This window comes from Giraffa tippelskirchi, chromosome 6, assembly GCF_054371585.1.
Source record: "Giraffa tippelskirchi isolate mGirTip1 chromosome 6, T2T-mGirTip1v1.2.pri, whole genome shotgun sequence".
Taxonomy (NCBI): Eukaryota; Metazoa; Chordata; class Mammalia; order Artiodactyla; family Giraffidae; genus Giraffa; species Giraffa tippelskirchi.
Window position 1 is genome coordinate 94,756,406 of NC_137280.1, and position 24,118 is coordinate 94,780,523.

Here is a 24,118-nt window from a genome sequence, read left to right on the forward strand (position 1 = left end):
GGGACCCATCCCACTCAGCCCAGAGGCTCCCACCACCACTCCTCTCATTCTCTTTCTGACTATGAAAATAGATAAAAGGATTCAACAATTTTTGAACCTATTTTTAGATAATAAAAGTGCCAGTTGTTTTATGGTAGGAAAACAAAGAAATCGAACATCAGCTAAAATCTCCTTATAAAAAAGGGACACTCCTGCTGAGAATGTTTTGGCAGGTCCATTCTTGCTCTGTGGCAAGAAGTGTAAGGAAGTGGGGCCATTCTGTCTTACTCTGTTCACTCTCTTTAGTGGGCATGTTCCTGTGTTGTTCCATTTGCCTTAAAACGTGACTTAAAAAGGTCTTGAAAAACTTCCACATTAATATTCCACCGACAGTGAATATATTGAGCCATTTCCCTTTTGATGGACGTTTGGGTTCCTAATTTTTCTTGACTCATAAATAACGATTCTGGTACCATTTTTTACATGAATTTTATTCCTGGAAGTATGATTGTTACAAAAAGTATGTGTGTGAGTGTGTTTGCAGATATGTGAGACATGTGTATTCATCTTTTTTTTTTTTGTAAGTTACTCTCCCAAATTAAAAGTTGTCGTCCAGCCTTTACAGCAATGTTGATCCCTGGCCCAGGTGTAGCTTGCACTGTGTCCTTTCAGCGGTGTTTTTATGTGCTTGGGCTCAGAATTGGAACAGAAATGGAAATGGCCCTCCTGTTCGGGCACAGGTCTTTGCACCCCTGCCCATAGACATCCCTTTGTTTCTTTTTCAATTTTTCTAATGGAAACGTGCAAGCAGAGGGCAGAGAGGGCACAGGATTTCAAGACCCCAGCTTATCGCTTTTTCCCTGGTCATTAGCCTGTGACCAGCCTCCTTGCAGCCATGCCCTCCCCGCCTCGTTGAGGTTCTTTCTGGCCATGCCCTCCTTTCACTCCACACAGCCTTTGACCCTTGGCACAGACCTTCCTTCAGAACTCACCTTGAGGGGCAGCGTGGGGGCACCTGGGTTGGGGTGACCACATCTAACCTGCTCCAAGTTTTCAAGGCTTGGGGCGTAGACAGGGTGGGTAGGCCGAGACAGGTCAAGCAGGACGACGTTGGCCTTGGGCTGGCTGTGGGTGGAACTCAGGTCTCACCTGTGTTTCTGGAGGAAAGGGTCTGTCCCAGGTTCTTTCCACCGCGTGTTGCCCTCAGCCATCTCCTGAGGGAAGCTCTGACCAGCGGTCAGCCCCAGCATTTCCTCCTAGTGTTCAGCTCCTCCTCATGGGACAGGAGCTGGACCTTTGCCTATGGGTGGCGACAGTCAGGGGTGTCACTTTCACGTGGCATGTCCCCAGTGTGCAGCCCACCCCCATGCAGCATGCCCCCTACTGCCCCCTAACTAGCCCCTTTCCTGGGGAGCCCCATCCAGGCACAACCTCCACCCACTGCACGCACCTCAGTGGTGGGGGTGCCAGGGCTGGCTGCTGCTCGGCAGACGGGTGGGTGGGAGGCTGTCGTGGGATTTCTCCCTGGGATGTTGACTTTCCTGCAGGTGTGTCTGTTTTCCTGGGGTTGGGGCGGGTGCAGGCAGGACTGACGTCCTCATTGGTTGCAGTGATGCGGACCCAGGGCAGCCTGCGACTGATCCTCAACACCAAGCTGTGGGCCCAGATGCAGATGGACAAGGCCAGCGAGAAGAGCATCCGCATCACGGCCATGGACACTGAGGACCAGGGCGTGAAGGTCTTCCTGATCTCGGTGAGCAGCCCCGGGTACAGGCCAGGCGGCTGCCGGACACAAGCGGGCAGCTCCACGTCTAGCGCTGGGCGCCCTGCACAAGGGCCTAGCCAGGGAGAGCACGGAGGCCTCCAGGGTTGGGAGGGCTGGCTTGGTCACGGGCTCTGTGACCCCTTGGGAGGACAAGCCCCGCACCCACAGGCGCTTCTGTCTGCTGCCCCTGGGGTTTGTTGAGGAGGGAAGTCAGGCTCCCCACTCCGAGTCCTGGCCCGGGGGCTGCATTGACTGAGGAGGGGTCTCCCTGAGAGGCCTAGTCACCTGGCCCTCCCCCTCTGCCCGCAGGCCAGCTCCAAGGACACAGGCCAGCTGTACGCGGCCCTGCACCACCGCATCCTGGCCCTGCGTAGCCGTGTGGAACAGGAGCAGGAGGCCAAGGCACCTGCCCCCGAGCCTGGGACCGCCCCGTCCAACGAGGACGACAGTGATGACGACGATGTGCTGACCCCGTCAGGGGCCCCCGCAGGCGGTGAGTCAGGTGTCCCAGGGCTGCCCGGGTGGGGGCTGCATCCCAGGCAGGGCCCTGACGGCAAGGCCACCGCTTCCCACAGGCACCGGCGATGAAGGTGATGGGCAGACGGCCGGGAGCACATAGCGCCAGGAGCCAGCCGCCGCGAGCCTGCTGCTTTGTCCGTCTGTCTGCCCGCCTGCCCCTCCCCCGGCAGCATCGAGGCACGGGGCTCGGGAACCACACTCCCTGCTGGGTTGGCCACAGTCTGGATCCGCACGTCCCGTTCAGACGCAGACTCGGGAACTGCCTGAATGTGGTTTGGGACACGAACCTCATCATATTGATGAGCAAAACGAAAAAGAACATTTCTTCCCTCCCCACCTTGAATTGAAATGGCACATTAAGACTTGTCACGGCTTCTCACTGGGACTGGGACACCTCGTTTCTTCACCCCACCCTCCCTGTGTCGCCGGCTTCTCCCGCCGCCTGCCCAGGCCGCCGGGCCGTCTCACAGTGTAACACTGGGCCTGCTGGACCGTCTGTTACCACCATCTTTACCTCCCGCCCCCACGTTCTGACTTGGGGGTTTTATTTTTAGATCTTTTCTCCCCCCAAGGCTTTGTGTTGGTTTCCTAGGTCGAGCAAGGCACTTCTGTGTTGAGCAGGCATGGCTGCATTGTGGGCTGCACCCTGGTTCCCCCTGTGACCCCAGCCCCCATGCTGGGGGCGCTCAAGACTGCTCGAGAGGCAGCCCCATGGGTTCCCCAACTGGGATTCCTCCAGGCCTAGTCGTGGGGTGCGGACAGGTTGGGCCCTGGGCCTGGAGAGCTTATCTAGAAAAGGGTCACTGGATGTGGTTGGGGGGTGGGAGGGCGCTCCATCCTCCTGTCTGTCCCCGTGACATGGGTCACCCATCCTTGGGTACCCAAGTGCAAGCCTGCTTCCTGCTCTTGGCCGTTCCTCCCTCACCAGGCCCTGGACATCTCTGCCCCCAAGACTGTCGAGGGCTGGGGTCCTCTGAGATGGGAACCCTGGCGGGGCCTTCGAGGAGGTGGGCAGCAAGCAGAGCGGTCTCAGACAGCAGGCAGAACCCGTGCTCGCAGCACACACAGGAGCGCACCCTCTGCTGCCCCACCCCGGAGCTGGGCGCTGCGTTCCCCCACCGGGGCTCGCAGAGGAAGTCTCTGTGCACAGGGCTCCAGGGGTTCACAAGAAACCTCCCAGCCTGCCCTGACAGGGTGAGGAGGGGGCCGTCTGAGCCACGCCACCCGCACCCCAGGGTGGCCCTGCAGCCCGCGCCTGAGCCACGGGACATCACCAAAGGTCCCCCCCCCCCCAGCAGATCCGGTCACACTTCTCTGCTTTAAGCCTTAGTCAACTAGTGACAAGTAAAACCAGATAATGCCCACGTGTTTTGGAACATTTATGTAAGATTGTCATATGAAATGTATTTGGGAACTACATTAAAACTTTTAACTAAAACGCTGGCCTCCTGCGTGCCCCAGGGGCCTCAGGAAGCCGGGTGACCTGACCAGGAAGCAGCCTGGCCTGCCTGCAGGGCAGTGGCCTCTGCCCCACACTGCACACCTGGGCAGGTGACCCAGCATGGCTGCCTCCGGAGACTCGCTGCGGCCGGCTTCACACGAGAGCTGTCTGCTTCCCTACCAGGTGCAGCCTGGCTTTTTCGGGACCCACAGGGAGGGGTAGGGGTGCTGGCAGGCAGGGTTCACTGAGCAGAGACGGGAGGAGGTTTGGGATCAGCATGATGTGGGCAAGGGGCCTTTCCCCCTGGGGTCCTGAGCCAGTGACCCATCAGGGGAACTGGTGGCCAAGCGGTATACCCGGAGACCTGGTCTAGCCGGTTCTGTGGTCTCAGTCCCCTCACGCTCCTCCCCACCCCCACCCCAGGGCTGCTCAGCTCCAAGCCCAGATGAGAGGGGCCCTGGCTCCAAGGTGCCGGCTGCGAGGGGGTGCACAGCTCACAGCCGCCAGGCTCTGGTCATCATGGCCACAAACTCCTCATCCGTATCCACGGAGGCGCTCACACCACTGTAGTAGTCCTGGAACTCAGCCAGCGTGACCTGGGGGCAGACAGGGGGTCAGGGGGTCCGGAGGTGTGGGCAAGGGACCGGGGTATGCATGTACCCACCTGCCCGTCCTTCTCGGAGGAGTCAAAGTTGTCCAGGAAGTGGCGGAGCACCTGCTCTTCGGTCCACTCCCCGCTCCGCACCTTTGGGTGAGCGCGGCCACTGTATACCCCCCGGAGATCATCCACGGTCACCACGCCATCACCACTGCGGTCCAGCTTGGCAAACGCAGCTGTGACAACCGCCTCCCGGGCCTGGGACATGGGGGGCTGGGGAGGGTGTGGTGGTGACTTGGGGGGTACGAAGCACAGAGGCTCCCCTTGGTCTCCACACTGACACAGATGAGCCCGGAAGAGTGCAGCACCCCAGTGGCAGGAAGGGACACTGCTTCACCCCCAGCTCACCCGCAGCGCTTGCAGGAACTCCTCCAGGTCCAACATCCCGCTGCCGTCGCGGTCCCAGCGCCTGCACACGCCCTCCATCTCAGCTGCGTCCAGCACCAGCCCCAGCTCAGCCAGGCCCCGCTGGAGCTCCCCCACATCCAGGGAGCGGCTCCCATCGCGGTCCAGGCGACGAAAAAATCTGAGGGGCAGGGGTGCAGGGTTTGAAAAGATCCATGGGACTGGGGGTCGGAGAGATGTGAGAGGAAAGCTCACCTGGCCACACCCTGGATGCCCGAGGCCCCTCGGGACAGGCACTGGGCTCGGAGCTTCTCCATGGTGGTGTCCACAGCATCCATGCTGGCTCCGGGCTCTCCAGGTGGCTGGACAGGCAAGAAATCTGGGGGGCTCCTGCTCGGCCACCAGGCTATGGACTGGCTGCCTTGATCTGGAGTCTGGGTGGCTGTTCTGCCTGCCTCCTGACCGGTCTGCCCAGCGCTGGCAGTGCGTCCTGCCGGGCAGGGCTGTTGCTAGGGGACAGGGCCCTGGAGACCGGGAGGGGCCCCGGCTGTAACTCTCTCTGTGCCAGGGCCTTGTGGCCACAAGCACAGCCCTGCGGGGGTGTATGGAAGGCTGAGGAGGACAGGCCAGCACTGTTGCTGTCACCACTGCCCAACCACTGTCCTACCTGCTTTCTCCTGGCCCTGGGAGAGAGCCAGACCCAGGTTAGGAGGAGGGCGGAGTGGGGGAGGGGCGCTTTTGTAACCATGAGGAGGAAGGGTGGGTCACAGCCCTGCAGGGACCAGTGTCCCAGATGAGGGGAGGCCAGGCCCAATTCTTGTGTGATCCCTCCCCTCACTGGGCTTCACCAGCCCCCAGCCCCTTTCCACAGGGCTGCAGCTGAAGCTGTTGAGGAATTCGAGTTTAAAGACTCAAGATGGCCCAGGCCCACATTCAACAGGAGCTGCTCAGACCAGTGCTGGCTGAGCCAAGACGCAGGCAGTCCTATAAACATCAATGTTGAGTTGGACGAAGCAATTCTCAGTAGTTAATTATGGCCAGTCATGGTATTTTTGTCAACATGGGTCTTTTGGGGGTTGGTTTCCGGTTCTCAGACATCACTTGGTGGGCTTGCTCGTGACAAGCCCCTTATCTGGCCAGAGAAGGACCCCTGATACCCTGACTTCCATAATCCAAGAGGAACCAAGACCACCGGCAGAGAAGGCCTGCCATCAGACTGGACATCTGGCCAACTGAGCCTCACATCAGCAGGCTAGGATCGAAGATGATAATGGATTTCCCAGGACTTAAAATGCAGGCCCCTGTTTAGGGAACCCTTGCCCACCCACAGAGACCCAGAGATCATCAGAGGCTTTTCAAAGTTTGCACACAGCACAATGGTATTGTCAGAAGTTGCTGCTCCCGACCGAAGCCAAGCCGTGGATCACAAGCAACCTGTCACTGTGATTCACCCCACAGTGGATGCAACACCATCGATTGTTATGAGAAACTGCAATGACATTCTGCTGCAGAAGTTCTCGTGACTCGCTGCAGTCCAGAATTCTCTGCATAGGCACAAAGAAATAGCTCCATTGTGCGCTTTCATGAGGGTTATAAACGTCGGGGGTTTTTTCTATAAAGAAATGTAAAATGTAATCACAATTATTTTAGCTCTGGGCATCTCCGCATCTTTGAGAGAATCAGAATCTCAACAGTAAAAAATTGGGGGGACTTGCCTGGTTGGTCCAGTGGTTAAGAATCTGCCTTCCAGTGCAGGGGTTACAGGTTCAGTCCCTAGTCCGGGAACTAAGATCCCACATGCTATGGGGCAACTAAGCTTCTGTGTCACCACAAAGAACCCATGTGCCACAACTAAGACCTGACACAGCCAAATATATGTTTTTTTGAATTAACTTTACTTAAAAAAAAATTGGAAGTGATGAGGGCCCTCCAACCCCAGAGGCCCTTTCACTTTACCTCTCTGAGCCTCACTTTGCATAGCTATAAAATGGGGCAATGCCTGTGTGCATAGGTAGGTTAAGAGATAGAGCTGTATATGTGGAGTGCTTGGCACAAGCTCCCAGCCAGTGGGGCCCCACCCTGGACCCAGGAGCTGCACAGCAGCCACCTCTCCAGCCCCAACAGTAGGAAGAAAGGAGGAGGGACCAATGGTGCCATGAAATCATTTGGTTTATTCTTGAGCGTAGACAGGCCCTAGCCTGCCTTCCCCATGTATAAACAGCAACCCCTTTATTCCTCCAGAGGAGAAAACTGGGCCATTGTTACCACACTGAGGGGTCGCTGTGTGATGCCAGGAGGCACCCTCCGCAGGGCGGAGGACAGACGCTGAGATTTCCAGGCTGAAAGGGGCTGTGCCCTGCAGTGGTTCCTGGGGTGGGGATTCCCTGAGTCAGGAGGCAGGAAATGGCTGCCATAGTCCCAGGCCAGGCACTTGGGCTGGGCAGAGAAAGGCACAGGGCTCCCTGTTCTGATAAAAAAGCAAAGTGCCTCAAACATCTCGGGCCAACAAGGGCAGCATACAAATACGGAGTGAAAAAATAGATTCTATTAGAAAAAGGAGCCAGCTGGTGCTACAAAAGGAAAGCTGCCGGGGGCCTCATCAGATGTGCTGGGTCCCAGGGTGTGCCATGCACTGGTGACAGAAAACAAAAACCTGCCCTCATGAAGCTTCCACTCCAATGGTAAAAAGTTACATAAAGGAAGTAAAATGGGGCAATGGGGGTGGGGGGTGGAATGGGGAAGAATGACTTCTGATAAGGCAGTCATGGAAGCCCTCTCAGAGGAGGTGACGTTTGAGCAAAGACCTGAGTGAACAGGAGCCAGTCATGTGGCATCTGGGGGAAGAGCATTCTAGGCAGAGGAAACAGCCAGTGTAAAGGCCCCGAGGCAGGATGCTATCAAGAGAAGGTTACGGGATGCCTGAGTTTGCCTGGGCAGCGAAGCCTGCTTGCCAGCATGTCGGCACATCCCACCTGCACACTCCTTCCTGGGTTGAGAGGAGGATAGAATTAGGGGAAAAAATATTTTCGTATAACCAATGCAAAATGGCCTGAGGCTTGAGGTTCACAATTCTGGACTGAGATGAAGAATAAGGCTTTAGGATGAAGACTGCTTCGGGAGGAACAAAAACCGGGGCAGGGGAGAAAAGAGGGAGAGACTCAAATCACGTGGCACTTGATGCCATCCACCTCCACCAGAAAAAGAGAAGTCTGTAACTCACATGTTTCAGGGGCCAGACATCCGGCCTTGAGAGATGAGGGGGCGAATGGAAACTTGCCCTCACTAAAGAGGGTGTCCTGGACTCAGACCTAGGCAGGTATAGCCCAGCCCGAAGGCAGAAATCCAGATTCGTTTGTAAGTGCAGCCAGTTCTCCAACAAGGGTGATTGATTCAAAGTTTTGCTTTTTTTTAAAAAAAAAAAGAAAGAAAAACTAGCTGAGTTCATCTGCATTTGGCCTGCAGGCCACGCATGTGAAACCTATGCCTTTTTAACAGGTTCTGACGCTGAGGATTATGGCTCTTCCAAGGGGTCCTCTCTGTGATATGTTAACCCTAAGGATACCCAGGCAGTGGAAGAAGTCCCCACTGGAGTCCTCTTTCTCCATTCCAGAACCCGCTCTCTGGGACTCACACAGTGGTCCCAAACACTGCGGGCTCGAGCTGGTCCCTGTCCTCTTCCTCCCCAGTACTATTGGCAAGGGGTGAGCTGGGCCCACCAGGGAGTAAGTCACTGGCCGGCAGGGGCCCCAGGCGCTCGGCCTCAGCCAGGGTAGCCAGCAGCCCAGCCAGGGGCGGCCGGCGGCGGCAGAGATCCTGCAGCAGCTCAGCCCGGGGCTGCAACTGCCCGATGAGCTTGTCCCTCTGGCGCACGGCAGCCTGTAGACTCTGGACAGCAGCCTCGGAGGTCAGCAGCTGCTCCTGGAGGGCGGCAATCTCACTGGCAGGAAGGCAGATGGGACAGTTATGGTACCCGGGCACCAGAGGTTCTCTTCCCCCTGCTCCCAACCTCCATTCCCATATTCATAGATTGAATCCCTATGCCATGATAGTATTTGGAGAAGGGGGCCTTGAGAGGTAAGGAAAGTTTACACGATGTAATGAGGGGTTTCCTTTTAAGAAGAGATACCAAAGAGCACCCTCTCTCTCTCTCTCTCTCTCTGTGTGTGCTTTGCGAGGACACAGTAAGAAGATGACTGTTGGCAAGCCCGGAAGAGGACCCTCACCAGAACTGAATCAGTGCCTTGATCTTGAACTTCCTGGCCTCCAGAACTGTGAGGAATCATTTGATGTTGCTTAAGACACCCAGTCTATGGTATTCTGTAATGGCAACCTCAGCAGACTAACACACTCCCTCATTCACCCCCTAGCTCATCCTGTAGTTCCCTTGTCCCCTACATTTTTTCCTATTTGCTGTTCAGCTTAGATGGCTCATCCTCCAAGAAGCCTTCCCTCTGGGCCCTCCTAGAGCCATGTTGCCCTCCATCATACACAAGAGTACTGTGAGCGGGTTGAATACTGGAGTGGATTGCCATTTCCTTCTCTAGCCATCATACACACACATCCCAATCACCCTGTGTTGTAACTGCCTAACAGAGTGCTTGAGGGCAGGGCTGTACAGGTCTTACTGATGTGCTCTAATGACCAGCACAGGGCCTGGTACATGGTAGGTGCTCAGTAAAGATGAAGTAACGAGTCCAACCAGCTCTGAATTGTTTCCCACCGAGCCCTTCGAAACACTTTCTTCCCTGGGCGCTTGTCTCATCCCTTTGAATCCTCAGCTAGACTCTTCAAAACTGCTGATATAATCCCATCCTCCCAAGAACCTGCCATGGCTCCAATACCTACATCAGGCTGCTGATGGTCCCTGTACCACTCAGGACTAGACAGTTTTGCCTAGTGGTAAAATGGACTCTGTTTAAGTTAGATAGCCACACCCAAGTGACATCTTTCAACTTTATATAGTGATGATTCAAGTATTTTTGTGTTTGTTTTTCCAGTCCCACCAGTAGTCCAGCTCCACGTGAATGCCCACGTTTCCCCTACCAGTATTCCTTTCCTATCTCGGATCTGCCTCTGCCCAACTCCTCCGAGAAGTTCACCTGCCGGGTCACAAGCCTCACCGGTCTTTGGCGTGTCCCAGCTCGTATAAAGCGGCGCTCAGTTGCTGGTCGTGGCGGGCCAGGCGCTCGGCCTGGGCGCGCACCGTGCACTCGGCTGCCTCCAGCCGCGCCTCTAGTTCCGCCGCGCGCCGGTGAACGGCAGCCAGGTGTGCGTTAGCCTCGCGGATTTGTAGGGGCGGCGGCGCTGACATGGCCCCTGCAGAGGTCCAGGCCTGGCCACGCCCACCGGCGGCCTGGAATCGGCCCTGGACACGCCCCCGGAGGGCCACACCTCCGAGGGTCCGTTCAAGACTTCGGCGTGATTGGCCGGGTTCACCGCTAGGCTCCGCCCTCCAGGGCTGGGTCTAGTACTCAAACCCGAAAGCCCTCACTGGTTCCGGCAGCTGGAAACTCCGCCCCTGAGCCCCGACTAACTCCAAGATTGGCCAAGGTCTTAACAAACCCCAGCCCCTGCTTGGCCTTGTCCTCCGGTGGCGCCCCAGCTCAGGCTCTGGCAACAGGATTGGTCACTCTCTCGAGGCAGGCCCCGCCCTCCTCAGAATCTAACGCGCCAAGCTGGTTGGGCCCTACAAGTCTGACCACGCCCCTGCAATCGTACAGCTCCTGATTGGTCCAGTCCCCTTCAGATTTTGTTTGGGGTTCTGGACCCACACCCAGTGGATGGTCATTCTTCATCCCGCCCAGGGGTTGGACTACAAACCGGGCACAGACCCCGTCCTGCTAAGGAGCCAAGCACTGGGACTGGACACTTTCTCGTTAAGCCCCTGAGCCTGAGTCATTGGAAGGACTGACGCCGAAGCTGAAGATCCAATATTTGGCCACCTGATGCGAAGAATCGTCTCATTGGAAAAGACCCTGATGCTGGGAAAGACAGAGGGCAGAAGAAGGGAGCGACAGAGGATGAGATAGTTAGATATCACCAACTCAAAGGACATGAATCTGAACAAACTCTGGGAGATAGTGGAGGACAGGGTAGCCTGGCGTGCTACAGTCCATGGGGTGGCAAAAAGTCGAACACAAGTTAGCGACTGAAGAGTAATTCTGAGCCTGACCACGCCCCCAAATAGTAACACGCAGTTAACTCAGGCCATTGGCCATTGGGCGTGACCACACCTCCCCACAGATACTGGCGCCGGGAGTGGCCACATCCCTCCGTGTTCCCGCCCATAATGACATCTCGCTCCAGTAGAGTTCGGCTCCGCGGTCTCCTCTCTGCCTGTGGATAGGCTTAGTACCTTGGTAGTCCCGCCCCTAGTTAGGTTCTACCTCTGGGGGTCACACTATTCTTGACCCAGGATCTTCTGACCTGAAATAACGACAACTGCCTTCACTGATCCTGGTCAGTTTCCCCCTTCAGAAATTGGCCAGTGCTGCACGTGCTCTTCCTTTACTCCCATCCCGACTCCAGGACTTGAGAGCAACCCGTGTTCACGTACGCGGCGCTCAATAAAGTTGCTCACTTGTTGCTGTCCCGCCCGCACGAGAGGCTGCGCGCGCCGCCCAGGAAGTCTCGCGAGAGTCAGCGGCGTCCGTCCTTGGCCGCAGGAGCCGCCGGGTGGTAAGGTGCGGGGCCGGGGCTGCGTCGTCATGGCTAAGACGCTTCTTCACCAGTACTGGGACATCCCCGAAGGCACCGAGTGCCACCGCAAGACCTACGCCACCACCAGTATCGGTGGTGCCGCTGGTGAGCGCCGGCTGGGTCCCCAGGGTATAGGGCGCAGGGAGGCCGTCAGATCCCGAGGACATCCTGGAGGGGCTGCGGACCTCGCGCGGTGGCAGTAGTCGTCGTCGAGGTGTGTGGGGTGGCCTTGGGATGCTGGGGGGCTCTCGTACTAGATAGACTTTTTGGGGTTGTCGGACTAACGCAGAGGGCGCAGAGAGATCGTGGGGTCCGAGAGGGTCCCATGAGGGCTGAGAATCTCACGGAGTGGGTACCTGGTCTTCGTCGGAGTGTCCGAGCCGGCCATGCGGACCTATGGTGTGAGATAGACGTTGCGGGGAGAGGCGGGGGAGCTAGCAGGGTTCCTGGCCCTTGGGAGGTTGTGCTACATATGACAGACTGGTCACTGGGATAGTCAAAATCCCTGGGTGCTGGGTGTTTGTGGCGTCTGCTTGAATGGAGTCTGGAGGGACTTGTTGGAGGGTGTTCAAGGGGTTGCAGGTGGAAACCTTTGACAGAGGCATTATGTCCCCCGGTCATGGAGAAACTTGATTTGGGGGGCGGTCACTGATTTCCAGGAGCCCTGCAAGGGGGCCTGTGGGTCTTCGAGGGCGTTGCTGTGTGCCTGTGATACTGATTTTGCCACCCGGATTGCCTCACCAGCCAACTCCACTCAACACTCAGGACCTAACTACACGTGCTCCTCTGTCCTCCCACACCTCCTCCCTTCTTCTATCCCTGCCTCCCCTCAGCACTCTACAGCGAGCATTCACACTTGAGTTCCCTGGGATGGAGAGCCCCTTTGAGGGCAGGGGGCCTGGCTCTAACCCAACCCAGCATGTTGTGGGCACACAGTAATGGATGAAGGAATGAGCGAGGGAAGGAAGGCAAGGTAGTAACTAGGAATGAACGGATGACTTTATGAATGAATGAATGAAGGTACACAGTAACGGTGAGTGAATGTGCATTCATTCATTCCTGTGAAGTGTCTGGAAGTCACTTCAGAAGACTTATGGGGAGCCAGGAGCTGGCAGAGGGGCTGAGGAGGGGTCTTTTGAGGGGGTGGCTGAGGAAGTATCTTTTGAGGGGGTGACAGGAACCTGTGGAAGGGTCCAAGTCAGTGGAGACCCTCGAGTGCTGAGGGGGTGGGTGGTGGTGGCTGTAGCATCTGAGGAGTTAAGTGGGCTGGGGGAGCGGGCTGGCATGTCATCTACTAAATGATTATTATGGGGGGGATGGACAGTCCTTGACCTTGGGATAATCCAGTGGCTTCCAGGTCATCTCCTCCCAGTTAAAGGACTTCTGAGGGCTTGTAGGATGCTGAAGTGCCTTCTGTGCCCCGCGTTGCCTGGCAACTGGGTGTCCATTGGCCAGGGTCTCAGACATGTGGTATGTATATGTTAGTCATTTCGTTATGTCTGACTCTTTGTGACCCCATGGACTGTAGCCTGCCAGGCTTCTCTGTCCATGGGATTCTCCAGGCAAAAATACTGAAGTGGATTGCCATTTCCTTCTCCAGGGGATCTTCCTGACCCAAGGATTGAACCCGGATCTCCTGCATTGCAGGCAGATTCTTTACTATCTGAGCTATAAGGAAAGTAGGCATGTGGGGGTAGGGTCAATAAGGTTCTCCCCCAGGACTCACTGCGGTTTGGGGACTGTCACTGAACCTTGTCTGTGGTTCCTCTTCAGAGGGTCGTCTAGAGATCATACATCCCCAGGTCCCAGACAGGATGGGGAGCCACTCTGATTAAGTCTGTTTACAAGCTGGGGCGGGGGTGGGGGCCTCGTATGAGAGAATAACTGAGGAAAGGTGCTTGCTGGGACAGTGCGGGCAGGGGGAGCCCCAGACTCTGGCCCACTCTCTCCTTCCCAGCCTTCAGCCTCTCTGAGGAGTGTGGGGACACTAGAGTTCAGTGTGGGATGGGGAAGGATTGGACCTGGGCAGCCCCCAAGTGGGCACCTGGCGTACAGGTGCCCTCTGTATATGCAGCTCCTCTCCCCTCATCCCTGGGCCTCGGCTTCCCCGTCTGGGAAGTGGGTCGGCTGTCTTGGCCCTCCTCAGAGTTGCTCCCAAGGTTACCGCCCCTGTCTGGTGTGACAAGTCCCCCACAGCTCTTGTGAGCTGAACCCCAGCAGGGCTGGGGGGCTGCTGCTCAGCTGGTAAGGTCATGGTAGGGGAATGCAGCACATCAGCTGCTGGGTCTGCAGAAGCTGGGGGCTTGAAGACTGGGCAGGGCCCACGTCCCTGGGGCATCAGTGGAGGTGGTTGGCCTTCAGATCCTCTGGTCTTCCAGGCTGCTCTGCCGGGTGGGTGACATCAAGGGAGTCCCTCTGCCTGTCCGAGGGCCCCACCACTCCCTCCCCACCCTACAAAGCAATAAGAGGGGACTGAGCCCATCAGGCCCTGAGGAGGGAGAGGGTGGTGGGTGCCCTGTCACCTGCAGGAGGTGGTTCTGTTTTGTCTGGAATGGGCTGGCCCCAGGAGGTCTGTGCTGGCAGCCGGGCCCCACTGTGAGTCTGCCTGGAGGGGAGGGTGCAGGGTCAGCTGGAGGGTGGGGAGTCCTGTTTTGGACTGTTCTGGTGACAGGGAGCCAGCCAGGTAGGCATAGGTCTGCACATCCACCAAAGAGGGTCTGGCTGAGGAGCCTAACACACGACGCGGGTCAGCATTGGCTCAGCATGCCCCAGGGTAGGACCTTGGGCCTGGCTGCCCGCTAGGGCCCCTCACATGTGAAAACCAACTTCAGGGGCAGATCATCTGGGGCAACGGTGGAGATGGAAGAGCTTACCAGAGAGAGTGGTGAGGCTGAGCCAGCCGGGGTGAGGGTCGGGTCTGGGAGTGGCAAGAAGGAGGCATCAGGAGCCCTGGGCCCCGCAGCAAGGACAGAACTTTGCTGGAAGTGGGGAGCAGGGCTGGGGTGCTGGTCCAGCCACCAAGGCCCCGGCCCATCCTCGGGGTGGGGGACGGGGGGTGTGTTCTGGGCTGGTTCCCTGTGGGGCGGGCTGGATGAGGGGGGGTGAGAGCCCAGGCCTTGAAGCAGGAGAGCCAGGTTAGATCCCAGCTTATCGACTGTGGGACCCCAGGTGAGCCCTGTAACTCCTGGCCCAAGCCACCTTGGTGGTTGCCGTGGGAATGCAAGGAGCGGGCGCTGTGGACTGGGGAGGTGCCTGCCCCCTCCAGGGCCCAGGGCTGACTTGCCTGGCCACCTTCCTGTCCCTCTCTGTCCGCAGGCCTCGTTGTCTCTGCCTATAGTGTTGCACTCAAAACCCCGACCTCCTTCCTGGAGGGAGTGGCGAGGACGGGACGGTACACATTCACCGCAGGTGAGCAAGCCTGCATGACGTCTGGGCTTCTCCTCAGGGGCCTTTCCGGCACTTGGACCCCTGACTCAGACCAGGGCCTGTCCCGCCCCACCTGCCTCCACAGCCGCCATCGGAGCCATATTTGGCCTCACCTCCTGCGTCAGTGCCCAGGTCCGCGAGAAGCCCAATGACCCTCTCAACTACCTCATCGGAGGCTGTGCCGGAGGCTTGATCCTGGGAGCGCGCAGTGAGTGAGCCCCATGCCCCTGACCTCTGCCAGCCCTCCTCCCTCTGCCCATCAGGGGTGGGTGTGCAGAACATACACTTGGCAGGGGAGAGGGCAGCGCCCCTGAGAGCTCCCGCGCCTATGAGTCTCAGCTGCCAGCTAGTTTAGCACTGCTCGGGCACCTACTGCTCGTCCACCTCGCCACACCCTCCTGCCCCCCATGGCTCAGCGTGGCCTGCATGGACTTTCTCTGTCCCCACCCTGCCCTTGCTGCCTTGCTCTCTCTGCTGCAGCTCCACGGCCTCCTCGCTATTCCTCCAGCACCCCGGGGCCTTTGCATGGCTGTGCCCTCCGCCAGAACACCCTTCCCCGCAGAAGTCAGCACGGCTGACCCTTCACTGTCCCTACCCGCTACCTACATCTGGGCCCCCGCCTGCCCTTGCTTATGTCTCTCTCCCTCTGCCGTGTCCTGTCAGAGAACACAGGGTCACTGCCCATTGGGGGAGTAGTCGGGGCTGGCTTGGAGCTGCTGGCACCCAGGGCCCCACAGGGGAGCGGCTGTCACCATCCCCACCTTCCAGATGGGGGGACTGAGGCCCCAAGGAGATGAGGTGGCCCAAGGTTACCCACATGGAGAAGAGGACGTCTCCCCGGTGGGAGGCCGGGCCCCAGGCCAGCCTGGTACAGCAGTGCTGCCTGGAATTGGAAGCAGACGCCGCTCTTCCCATCTCCCATAGCCTGGCGGGTGGGGGCGGCCAGCCAGGGGAGAAATGGAGGCCACATGCAGATAAACACCCCAGCCCGCTGGCTGGAGTGTTCTGTGGAAGTTCCAGCCGGGCAGAGAGAGGGTGCCACGCCCTCCTGGCCTTTGCTGGGAGACCTTGGCTGAGGTCCGGCTTTGACCCACGCCCCTGAGCCTGCAACAGGATGTGTGAGCCCGGCACTCAGCAGGCAGAACCCTCTTCCCGGGGCACCTCTCAGGCCACAGGCATCTTGCGTTCTCCGCTTCACGGACCACAGGGCAGACTTGGCCAGGACTGAGACCTGCCAGTGGTCTTTGGTCCCCTCACACCCCCACGTCTGGAAGCCTGGACTCCCGCCTCCCACCTCAGTTTCCCCACGCCCACCTGAGCTTGGAGGGAGGGCCGTCCTCAGGTGGTGCTCAGGGTGGGCGTAGGCAAGCCTCGCTCCCTGCGTGTTGTCTGATGTCAGTCTTTCCACCCCTGCAGCCCGCAGCTATGGGATTGGAGCCGCTGCCTGTGCATACATGGGCTTGACAGCCGCACTGGTCAAGATGGGCCAGCTGGAGGACTGGAAAGTGTTTGCAGAACCCAAGGTGTGAGCCCTGTTGCCGCCTCCCGGGACCTCGGGCAGGTTGAAACTCGTCTAAAAATAATAAATCCTATGTATATTTGTGTGCATCTCTCCTCCTCCGTCATTCTCCAGGGTGAAGCCCTGTCCAGGTGACAGAGGCTGGGTGACAGGCCAGGGCGGCTCAGGGCGGACGTGGGAGGGGATGAGGAAGCGGCAGGAGATAAGGCGTCTGGGTCTGTGCCCAAAGGGGCAGGCAAGGCGCCAGCTGGGCCCCAGCCTGGGAGCAGGTGTCAGGCAGAGGTCGCCGGGCCTCAGCCAGTTCTCTGCAAATGGCCTTGGGGACTGACAGTGGTGGGGGTGTTGGGAGGGACTGGGCCCCGCAGCCCACAGCCCTTCCTGTGACCCCCCTGCAGCTCACAGGCCAGCCCCTCTCTGGGCCTTCCCCCAAAGCCAACAGCATGTGGAAAACACGCCCAGGCCCCACGCACGGCCCATTTCCAAATTCCTGGGCACTGGAGCGGAGAGCCCCAGATGGCCTGGCCCCCAAGCCTTGTCCCTATCAGGTGAGACAGGTGGGTGACAGGCCAACAGGAGCCTGCAGGGCAGGGGCCCTCGTCAGCAGTGCGAGAAGAGGGACTCAGGGCCTCGCATGCACGGCCGCCTGTCAGGTCCGGTGATGCAGGCGGCCCCAGAATGCTGGCGCAGCCCTGGGCTTTCTGCACAACCAGCTCAGTTCTTCCTGGCAGCCAGAGAGGAAGGCCCTGCATGTCCCAGCACGCCTCAGTGGGCCATAAATTAGTGCTCTCCAGGGCCCACCCTGCGGGGCGGGATCGGGTCCTGGCAGGGGTCTAGGCGCTGCAGGAGCACCCCAGGGGGTCCAGGGATGGTAGGAGTGGCCCTCCCCGGTGTCTGCCCCAACCCTCCTTCCTCTTCTCTCCCGGAGCCTGATATGGTTGAAAGCCGAACTTGGAGCCTTGCATTTATGCTGTGTCCAGCCCAGGTAATAATTCATCTGAGTGTGAAGCAGAGCACAGAGCCCCAGCCCCGTGGCTGTCAGCTGGGCTGCCCTTGCTGCCACTGTTTCCTTACACCCCCAGCCCCTGCACCCCCTTACAGCCATTCGGGTCCCTCCCAGCCCTGCCCCCTTGGCCTCCCCACCCACCACGCTGAGCCCCTCTGCACGGACATGGCCCCTACCCAGCACACCACCCCAGAGTGGGCGCCGGTGTCCACGTGCAGCCTGGGACCAGGCGCCAACTTGGGGTCACATCCAGGCCTAGGTACCCAGGTCTGGTCTTGGGGGTCTCTGAGAGAGGATGGAGATGCCCCCCTCACCCCTGCCGTGGGACCAGCCAGCCTCAGGGCTCCCAGACCTGTATTCGAGACCCAGCACTTGGTTCTTTCCTGCTCTGTCCCCAGTTTCCCCACCTGGCAAGTGGACGTGAGTGCAAGCCTCCTTCAGCTCTTCCCTGAAGAGGGGAAGCGGCTCCACCCAGGGGAACGCCCCTTCCATGCCCGCGGAGTAGGGGTCATGTCCCCGACTCCAGCGCCAGTCTGGCCTGTCCCTGCGGTGGCCGGCAGGGGGCAGAGCCTGCCATGCTCAGTCCGGTCCCCAAAGGCCCCTGGCCCTGCAGCCCTGCCTCCCTGCACCTCCTCCGACACCTTCCCACCTGTCCTGCCTGTAGCATCAGGGGAGCAAGGTGGACAGATTCTCAGAGTCAGTAGTGTCTGTGATGGTGTCAGGGCCGCCAAAAGCTCGGGTTCAAGGCCCTGCAGCTGGTCACTTCCCGGCCCCCGCACAGCAGTAGCTTCCAGAACTAGATCCTCCTAGGCGCCCCACCTCACCCCCACACAGCCTTACTCAGTCTGGCTCTCCTGAAGCCCAAACCCTGTGCCAGGTCCAAGGGCCCACAGAGGGGAGGAAAAAATTCAGGGCCGGCCATCTCCAGCCTGCCTCCTGGCCTCGGTTTCCCCTGTGCGGGTGGGGGTGAGGGTTGGAGTAGGCCTGCAAGGCCCCCCAGCATGGGGCAGGAGGGAGCAGCTGCTCACGGCCCCAGGGAGCCTCAGATGCAGGCCCCCTCGCCCATAAACATTTACCAGGCTGGGAGGTGCCCCGTGGGGATGGCCCCCAACCAGAGCACCCCGTGCTCCCACTGTTCTACCTGGAACCCCACCTACTGCCCCAGCAGCATCCCCGTGTGGGGCACTGGAGGGCCTTTCTGGAGTCACCTAGACCAAGCCATCCCCAGCCCCCGATGGTCTGGACTGGAGCAGAGGGGGAACTCAGAGGAGGAGCAGGGGCCTCATTGGAGGGGACTAGGAGGACTTCCTGGAGGAGGCAAAGGAAGGACCTGGGGATGAAGGGCTTTCCAGATGTGCACCAAGGGGAAGGGTGTCCCAGGCAGAAGACCAAGGAAGATCCAAGGATTGAGGACCCCTGGGGACAAGGCTGCAAGGACTGATCCAGCCCTCCAGCCCAGGCCAAGTCTCTGAGCTGTTTGCAGGCCAAGAAAATGTGAGCAATCCAAAACAAAAGGAGGAAAATCTTCAGGCCTTCCCACCACCGGCAGGGCACAGTTGTGGATGGCATTGATACTGTCAGCTCGTTTTGTCAGTTTATTGAATCCTCGAAACCCATGCCCTTCCCCTGCCTCGCAGTGAGCTCTTCACTGTAATCTTGTTTACAGATGAGGAAACTGAGGCCCCGAGAGGTGACGTCACAGGGCCCAGCTCACAGTGGGCACTTAGTTCTCTTTTTGGGGGGGGCCACACTGAGCAGCATGGGGGGATCTTAGTTCCCCAACCAGGGATCAAACCTGCACTCCCTGTATTGGAAGCATGGAGTCCTAACCATCAGACCACCAGGGAAGTCCCCAGTGTTAGTTCTTTTATTATTATTAGCTGTCGTTGGCAAAGAGCATTATAGACTGCCGTTGAAAGACTTCCCACGAAAAAAAAAAAAAAAGAAAGACTTCCCACGTGGTCGCCATGGTGACAACAAAAGCAACCCAATGGGAGGAGGCATGTGTGCTCCCGGCCAAGAGATCTTAAAAGCAAAATTATAACCCCAAAATTCCTGTAAAAAGTTGTGTTGGACATGAGCTAGGGGGATACATAAGGCTTCTGAGGAGGCCCCACAGGCCAGCCATCTGCCCCCCACTGGACCTGGAGGCTGGTCTGCTGCTTTCTCACCCCTTTTCACACCCTTCTGCCTTCAGAATCCATCCAGGACCTACCCACATCTCACTCCCTCCAACCCAGGGCTGCCCACATCAGTACCACCTGGACCCAGGTATTCACCCTCATCCTGGTCCCGGTTCTGCCCTCACTACCCCCCCCCAAGTCTCTTCCCCGCAGCAGCCCTGTTTGCACTCAAGTCAGGTTCCGCCCCACTCTGCTCACAGCCCTCCAGGGCTCCCACCTCCCTGGGAGTAAAACTCCCAGGTCCCTCCCTTGCCTTCTGCTCCTCCCTCTCTCCCCCTCACTCACTCTGCTCCAGCCACACAGTCCTGCCCCAGGGCCTTTGCACAGCCTATGCCCCCTGCCCAGACCTCTCTCCCCTGACCTGTCCCCTGCCCTACAGCTCCCCAGTTACCACCTTCAGTTCCAAATTCAAACGTCACCTCCTATTGAAGCTTTCCTGATGTGCCTCTGAACCTGCGCCCTGCCCAGCACCCCACACGCCCTTTGCCCTCTTCTATTTTTGTCCATTGCATTCACCAGCTTTTAAATTCCCTGTCATCACTGTGTGTATTGTTTAGTGGAACATGGGGCATATCCTAGTTGTTACACCCTCAGGTCAGCACCCAGCCTAGGAACACAGCAGGGCTCTATAAATATGTGGCCCAGCTCTGCTCTGAGTGGGGACCCACTCAGTTCAGCCCCATAGTTGGTGGTGGCAGGGTGTGGGGAAGAGGCAGGGTCAGGTAGGAACCATCCGTGAATGAGGGTCTCAAAGTCAAGACAGAAGTGTTGGACTTCCCTGGTGGTCCAGTGGTTTGGACTCCCCCTTCCAACGCAGGAGGTACGGGTTCGATCCCTGGTCAGGGAAGTAAGATCCCATGTGCCTTACGGCCAATAACCCAGAACACAAAACGATAGAAGCAATATTGTAAAAAATTCAGTAAAGACTTTTAAAATGGTCCACCTCAAAAATAAAAAAATTTCTTTAAAAAAGCAAGTCTTACACTTCTTTACCAAGTACCCACATGTGTCAGGCAGAGTCTTGGGCCTGGGGTCCCATCAGGTGACAAGACCCATGAGGTTCTCATCTTCCTAGAACTCAAAATCTTGTCTGGAGGAAGAAATAGTAAAATGGTAATTAAAAAAAAAAAAAAAATATATATATATATAGTAAACGGAGAAGGCAATGGCATCCCACTCCAGTACTCTTGCCTGGAAAATCCCATGGACGGAGGAGCCTGGTAGGCTACAGTCCATGGGGTCGCTAAGAGTCGGATACGACTGAGCGACTTCACTTTCACTTTTCCCTTTCATGCACTGCAGAAGGAAATGGCAACCCACTCCAGTATTCTTGCCTGGAGAATCCCAGGGACAGTGGAGCCTGGTGGGCTGCCGTCTATGGGGTCGCACAGAGTCGGACACGACTGAAGTGACTTAGCAGCAGCATATATAGTAAAACAGTAAAATGAGCAAACATGTAAATGAACAAGAGTGATTTACACAGAACTATGCTGGAGAGAGAGAACCAAAGTGACACGGGAAAAAACAGGGCCGTGAGCCAGTGGGCATGGTGTGGGTAGTCAGGAAGGGACGGGGACAGGAGAAACCAGCCCAGGGTGACTGAAGGGAGGACATTCCAGCCAGAGGGAACAGAGGGTGAGAAGGCTGTGGGGTTGGAAGAAGCTGGGAGCAACTTCCCATCCCAGCTGGGAAGCCACGTGGCAGGTCAGGGTGGACTGTGACCAGTCGGGCATGGTCCTGGGTGGACCCAGCATGTCAAAGCAGACACCTTGGAACCCATCCTGCACCCACCATAGCAGGCACTTCTGGTCCTGACTCCTCTGAGCCCCCCGAAAAGGGCACCTACCACCATGCCCACAGGGTCACCACACCAAGGGGAGGGTAGAGCGAGCAAGAAGGAGACTGAAGGGTGGGGGATCTTGGGAAAGGGGAACCCAAGGATCCCTGTCTGGGTTCTGTTGGTGGCATGGCTAAGTTGGTAAAGAATCTGCTTACAGTTCGGGAGACCTGGGTTCAATCTCTGGGTTAGGAAGATCCCCTGGAGGAGGACATGGCAACCCACTCCACTATTCTTGCCTGGAGAATCCCATGGACAGAGGAGCCTAGTGGGCTACATACAATCCATAGGGTCACAAAGAGTCGGACACAACTGAAGTGAATTAATACGCATGCCGGGGGGCGTGGGGCCCCGGCCCACCATCGTCACCCACCCAGCCCCCACCCCACCCCCAATCCCAGCCGCTGACCCTGAAGCTGGGTTAGTCGTCACTTCACGGGTCTGGAAGTGGAGGGTAGAGTTTTGAACACCTATCACCTTGCTGGCTCGACATCCAGGCCTCAGAACCCAGGGAAGTCCTCAGTGCCTGGGATACTGGCCAATTATCTAGCACCCCTGGCCGGAGAGTGACTGCCCATGGGAAAGAGGTACACACCAACTCCCCCACCAGGGGTCTCCAGCAGGCCCCGTCCAGTCACCCTTCCTTCCTCTGCTCTGGCCCTCCTTGGATTTGGCACCTAGAGAGGTCCTGTTTGACCACCAGCCCCACATTGGCACTCACAGTTCCCCACTTGAAGCCAGCCAAGCCTCCACGGGTCTTCCCAGAGCCTCGAGGGCCTCTGTCAATTCTGGCCCCAGGCCAGCCCACGTCTCACTTCTGGGGGCCCCAGGGCTCTGAACACTCCTTGACCCCGAACAGGAAAGGTGTGAGCCCCCACAGGAGCCAGGTCCCTGGGGGGCACCAGAGGCTTTCAGCCCAAAAGTAGGGTCTGCAACAAACCTGTGACATGGCCTAAAATTGCCCCCCACAACACCTATCCAAACGCTTTTATTTTGCCCCCCTTTTTTTTCACAGCATTCTTTTAAAAATATATTTTACAGTTTATTTTATTTTCCAAAGGTAAAACAGACTCAGGCCACACATGTAAACTAACCAAGGGGTGTTCAGGAGAGACACCAGTCCCCCAGTCTCCCCAGAGGCCGCCAGCCAGTTTCTTGTTTCCCCTCCCAGCAGTGTTCCTCACCCAAACAAGCGCATCTGTGTATTTTTCCTTTCCCCTCAGAGAAACAGCATCATACCATCCATCCCTGCTGTTTTGCAGCCTTTCTGATTCCCTCATAACAATATGTCCCAGATTTCTTCCCATAAAGAACATTCTCTGGCTTTTCAACGGCTGCATAATATTTCCTCCTGGGGCTGGATTGCCGTCCCCATGAAAGCATATGCCCTGGTTCCCAGCCTTTTGCTGGTTTAGACGGTGAATCCATAAAAACCTGTAGTGGGGCTTCCCTGGTGGCTCAGTGGTAAAGAATCCACTGCCAATGCAGGAGACACCAGTTTGATCCCTGGTCTGTGAAGATCCCACTTGCCACAGAGCAACATGGCCCAGGTACCACAACAAGTGAGCTTGTGTTCTAGAGCCTGGGAGCTGCAGCTACTGAAGCCCATGTGCCCAGAGCCTGTGCTCCTCAATAGGAGAGGCCACGGGGACCACAACTAGAGAGTAGACCCCAATCGCTACTAGAGAAAAGCCCTCACAGCAACAAAGACCCAGCACAACCAAAAATAAATAATAAATAAATAAATAAAATTATATTTACAAAAAGAAGTAAGGGTAAATTAAAGAAAAAAAGACTGTAACAATGTCACTGTGCTTGTGGGTCAATATACTCGCACGCTTCCTAAAAATTTTTTTCTTTTTTGGCCGCACCCCATGGTGTGCAGGACTTCCCCAACCAAGGATCGCACCTGCATCCCCTGAAGTGGAAACTCAGAGTCTTAACCACTGGACTGCCAGGTAAGTCCCTGAAGTTGTTTTTAATTGATAAGCTTGATAGTCGGGGCTTGCCTGGTGGTCCAGTGGTCCTAAGACTCTGTGCTCCCAGTGTACAGAGTCCAGGTCCCATCCCTGGTCAGGGAACTGGATCCCACATGCTGCAACTGAGAGTTCACACGCTGCAACTGAAGATCCCGCATGCTGAGACTGAGACCTAGCGCAGCCAAATAAAATAAATAAATATTTTAAAATAAATAAATAAATTTGATATTTTTTGAGCAGTTTTAGACTTATAGGAAAATTGAGCAGAAAGTGTAGAGTTCTCACACAGTACCTTACTCCCCCAGTGCACACACACAATTCCTCTCTCCACCACCTGCTTTTTTAAAAAAATCTTTTGGCTGAGCCATACAGCATATGGGATCTTAGTTCCCTGATCAGGGATGGAACATGATCCCCTGCACTGAGCGGGCAGTGTCTTAACCACTGGACCAGGGAAGTCCCTCCCCTATTATCAACATCTTGTATTTGTGCATTTTGTTTGTTACATTTGATGAACTAACACTGATACATTACTGTAAACTGAAGTCCATAATCAGCATCAGGGTTCCCTCTTCTTCACTCCCACCCTCCCACCCCCCTGCTATTCTAAAGATAGGATTTTTTTCTTTTTTATTGAAGTATAGTTGATTTACACTGTTGTATTAATTTCACAAGTATAGCAAAGTGACTCAGTTCTTGCTCAGTCATGTCCAACTCTTTTCAACCGCAGGGACTGCAGCACTCCAAGCTTCCCTGTCCATCACC

General features: G+C 57.1%; 4 protein-coding genes across 44 annotated transcripts in view; 2 read left to right on the plus strand and 2 right to left on the minus strand.

Annotated features, from left to right (window-relative positions):
* The window catches only part of RANBP3 (RAN binding protein 3), a 52,283-nt gene extending 48,582 nt beyond the window's left edge, over window positions 1-3,701 (plus strand). For all 39 annotated transcript variants that reach the window (XM_081499448.1, XM_081499458.1, XM_081499447.1 and 36 more), the window contains 3 exons: window positions 1,590-1,732; window positions 2,054-2,237; window positions 2,320-3,701. In XM_081499448.1, the coding sequence (XP_081355574.1) occupies window positions 1,590-1,732; window positions 2,054-2,237; window positions 2,320-2,363 (371 nt within the window). In that variant the 3' untranslated portion in view covers window positions 2,364-3,701. The remainder of the gene's footprint in view (window positions 1-1,589; window positions 1,733-2,053; window positions 2,238-2,319) is intronic.
* CAPS (calcyphosine) lies at window positions 3,630-8,644 on the minus strand. Of its 3 annotated transcripts, none has more exons than XM_081499466.1 (4): window positions 4,963-8,644; window positions 4,711-4,888; window positions 4,450-4,575; window positions 3,630-4,300 (listed from the first exon to the last, which is right to left on the minus strand). In XM_081499466.1, exons 1-4 carry the CDS (start codon window positions 5,043-5,045, stop codon window positions 4,199-4,201), a joined length of 489 nt encoding a protein of 162 aa, XP_081355592.1. In that variant the 5' UTR covers window positions 5,046-8,644; the 3' UTR covers window positions 3,630-4,198. The 3 variants fall into 3 exon arrangements, with proteins under 3 accessions (XP_081355592.1, XP_081355591.1, XP_081355595.1); XM_081499465.1 differs by having other exon boundaries at window positions 4,369-4,575; window positions 4,963-8,564; XM_081499469.1 differs by having other exon boundaries at window positions 4,369-4,468; window positions 4,963-6,270.
* Window positions 6,859-10,051, minus strand: VMAC (vimentin type intermediate filament associated coiled-coil protein). The gene is made up of 2 exons (XM_081499470.1): window positions 9,828-10,051; window positions 6,859-8,644 (listed from the first exon to the last, which is right to left on the minus strand). Exons 1-2 carry the CDS (start codon window positions 10,016-10,018, stop codon window positions 8,335-8,337), a joined length of 501 nt encoding a protein of 166 aa, XP_081355596.1. The 5' UTR covers window positions 10,019-10,051; the 3' UTR covers window positions 6,859-8,334.
* A 1,303-nt stretch (window positions 10,052-11,354) lies between these two features.
* On the plus strand, window positions 11,355-16,440 carry NDUFA11 (NADH:ubiquinone oxidoreductase subunit A11). Its single transcript, XM_081499471.1, has 4 exons — window positions 11,355-11,511; window positions 14,722-14,814; window positions 14,918-15,040; window positions 16,249-16,440. The coding sequence occupies exons 1-4, from the start codon at window positions 11,415-11,417 to the stop codon at window positions 16,359-16,361; spliced, it is 426 nt and encodes a 141-aa protein (XP_081355597.1). The 5' UTR covers window positions 11,355-11,414; the 3' UTR covers window positions 16,362-16,440.
* The last annotated feature ends 7,678 nt before the right edge of the window (window positions 16,441-24,118 follow it).

What these genes read in the sequence shown, in the direction of transcription:
- CAPS (XM_081499465.1), bottom strand. Translation starts at nt 5,045, where the DNA reads ATGGATGCTGTGGACACCACCATGGAGAAGCTCCGAGCCCAGTGCCTG. An exon ending in GGCATCCAGGGTGTGGCCAG is followed by an intron (nt 4,889 to 4,962) that starts GTGAGCTTTCCT and finishes CCTGCCCCTCAG; the next exon opens with ATTTTTTCGTCGCCTGGACC. An exon ending in CCTCCGAGAAGGACGGGCAG is followed by an intron (nt 4,301 to 4,368) that starts GTGGGTACATGC and finishes GTCTGCCCCCAG; the next exon opens with GTCACGCTGGCTGAGTTCCA.
- VMAC (XM_081499470.1), bottom strand. Translation starts at nt 10,018, where the DNA reads ATGTCAGCGCCGCCGCCCCTACAAATCCGCGAGGCTAACGCACACCTG. An exon ending in CTGGGACACGCCAAAGACCG is followed by an intron (nt 8,645 to 9,827) that starts GTGAGGCTTGTG and finishes CCTTCCTGCCAG; the next exon opens with TGAGATTGCCGCCCTCCAGG.
- NDUFA11 (XM_081499471.1), top strand. Translation starts at nt 11,415, where the DNA reads ATGGCTAAGACGCTTCTTCACCAGTACTGGGACATCCCCGAAGGCACC. An exon ending in CAGTATCGGTGGTGCCGCTG is followed by an intron (nt 11,512 to 14,721) that starts GTGAGCGCCGGC and finishes CTCTGTCCGCAG; the next exon opens with GCCTCGTTGTCTCTGCCTAT. An exon ending in CTTGATCCTGGGAGCGCGCA is followed by an intron (nt 15,041 to 16,248) that starts GTGAGTGAGCCC and finishes CCACCCCTGCAG; the next exon opens with CCCGCAGCTATGGGATTGGA.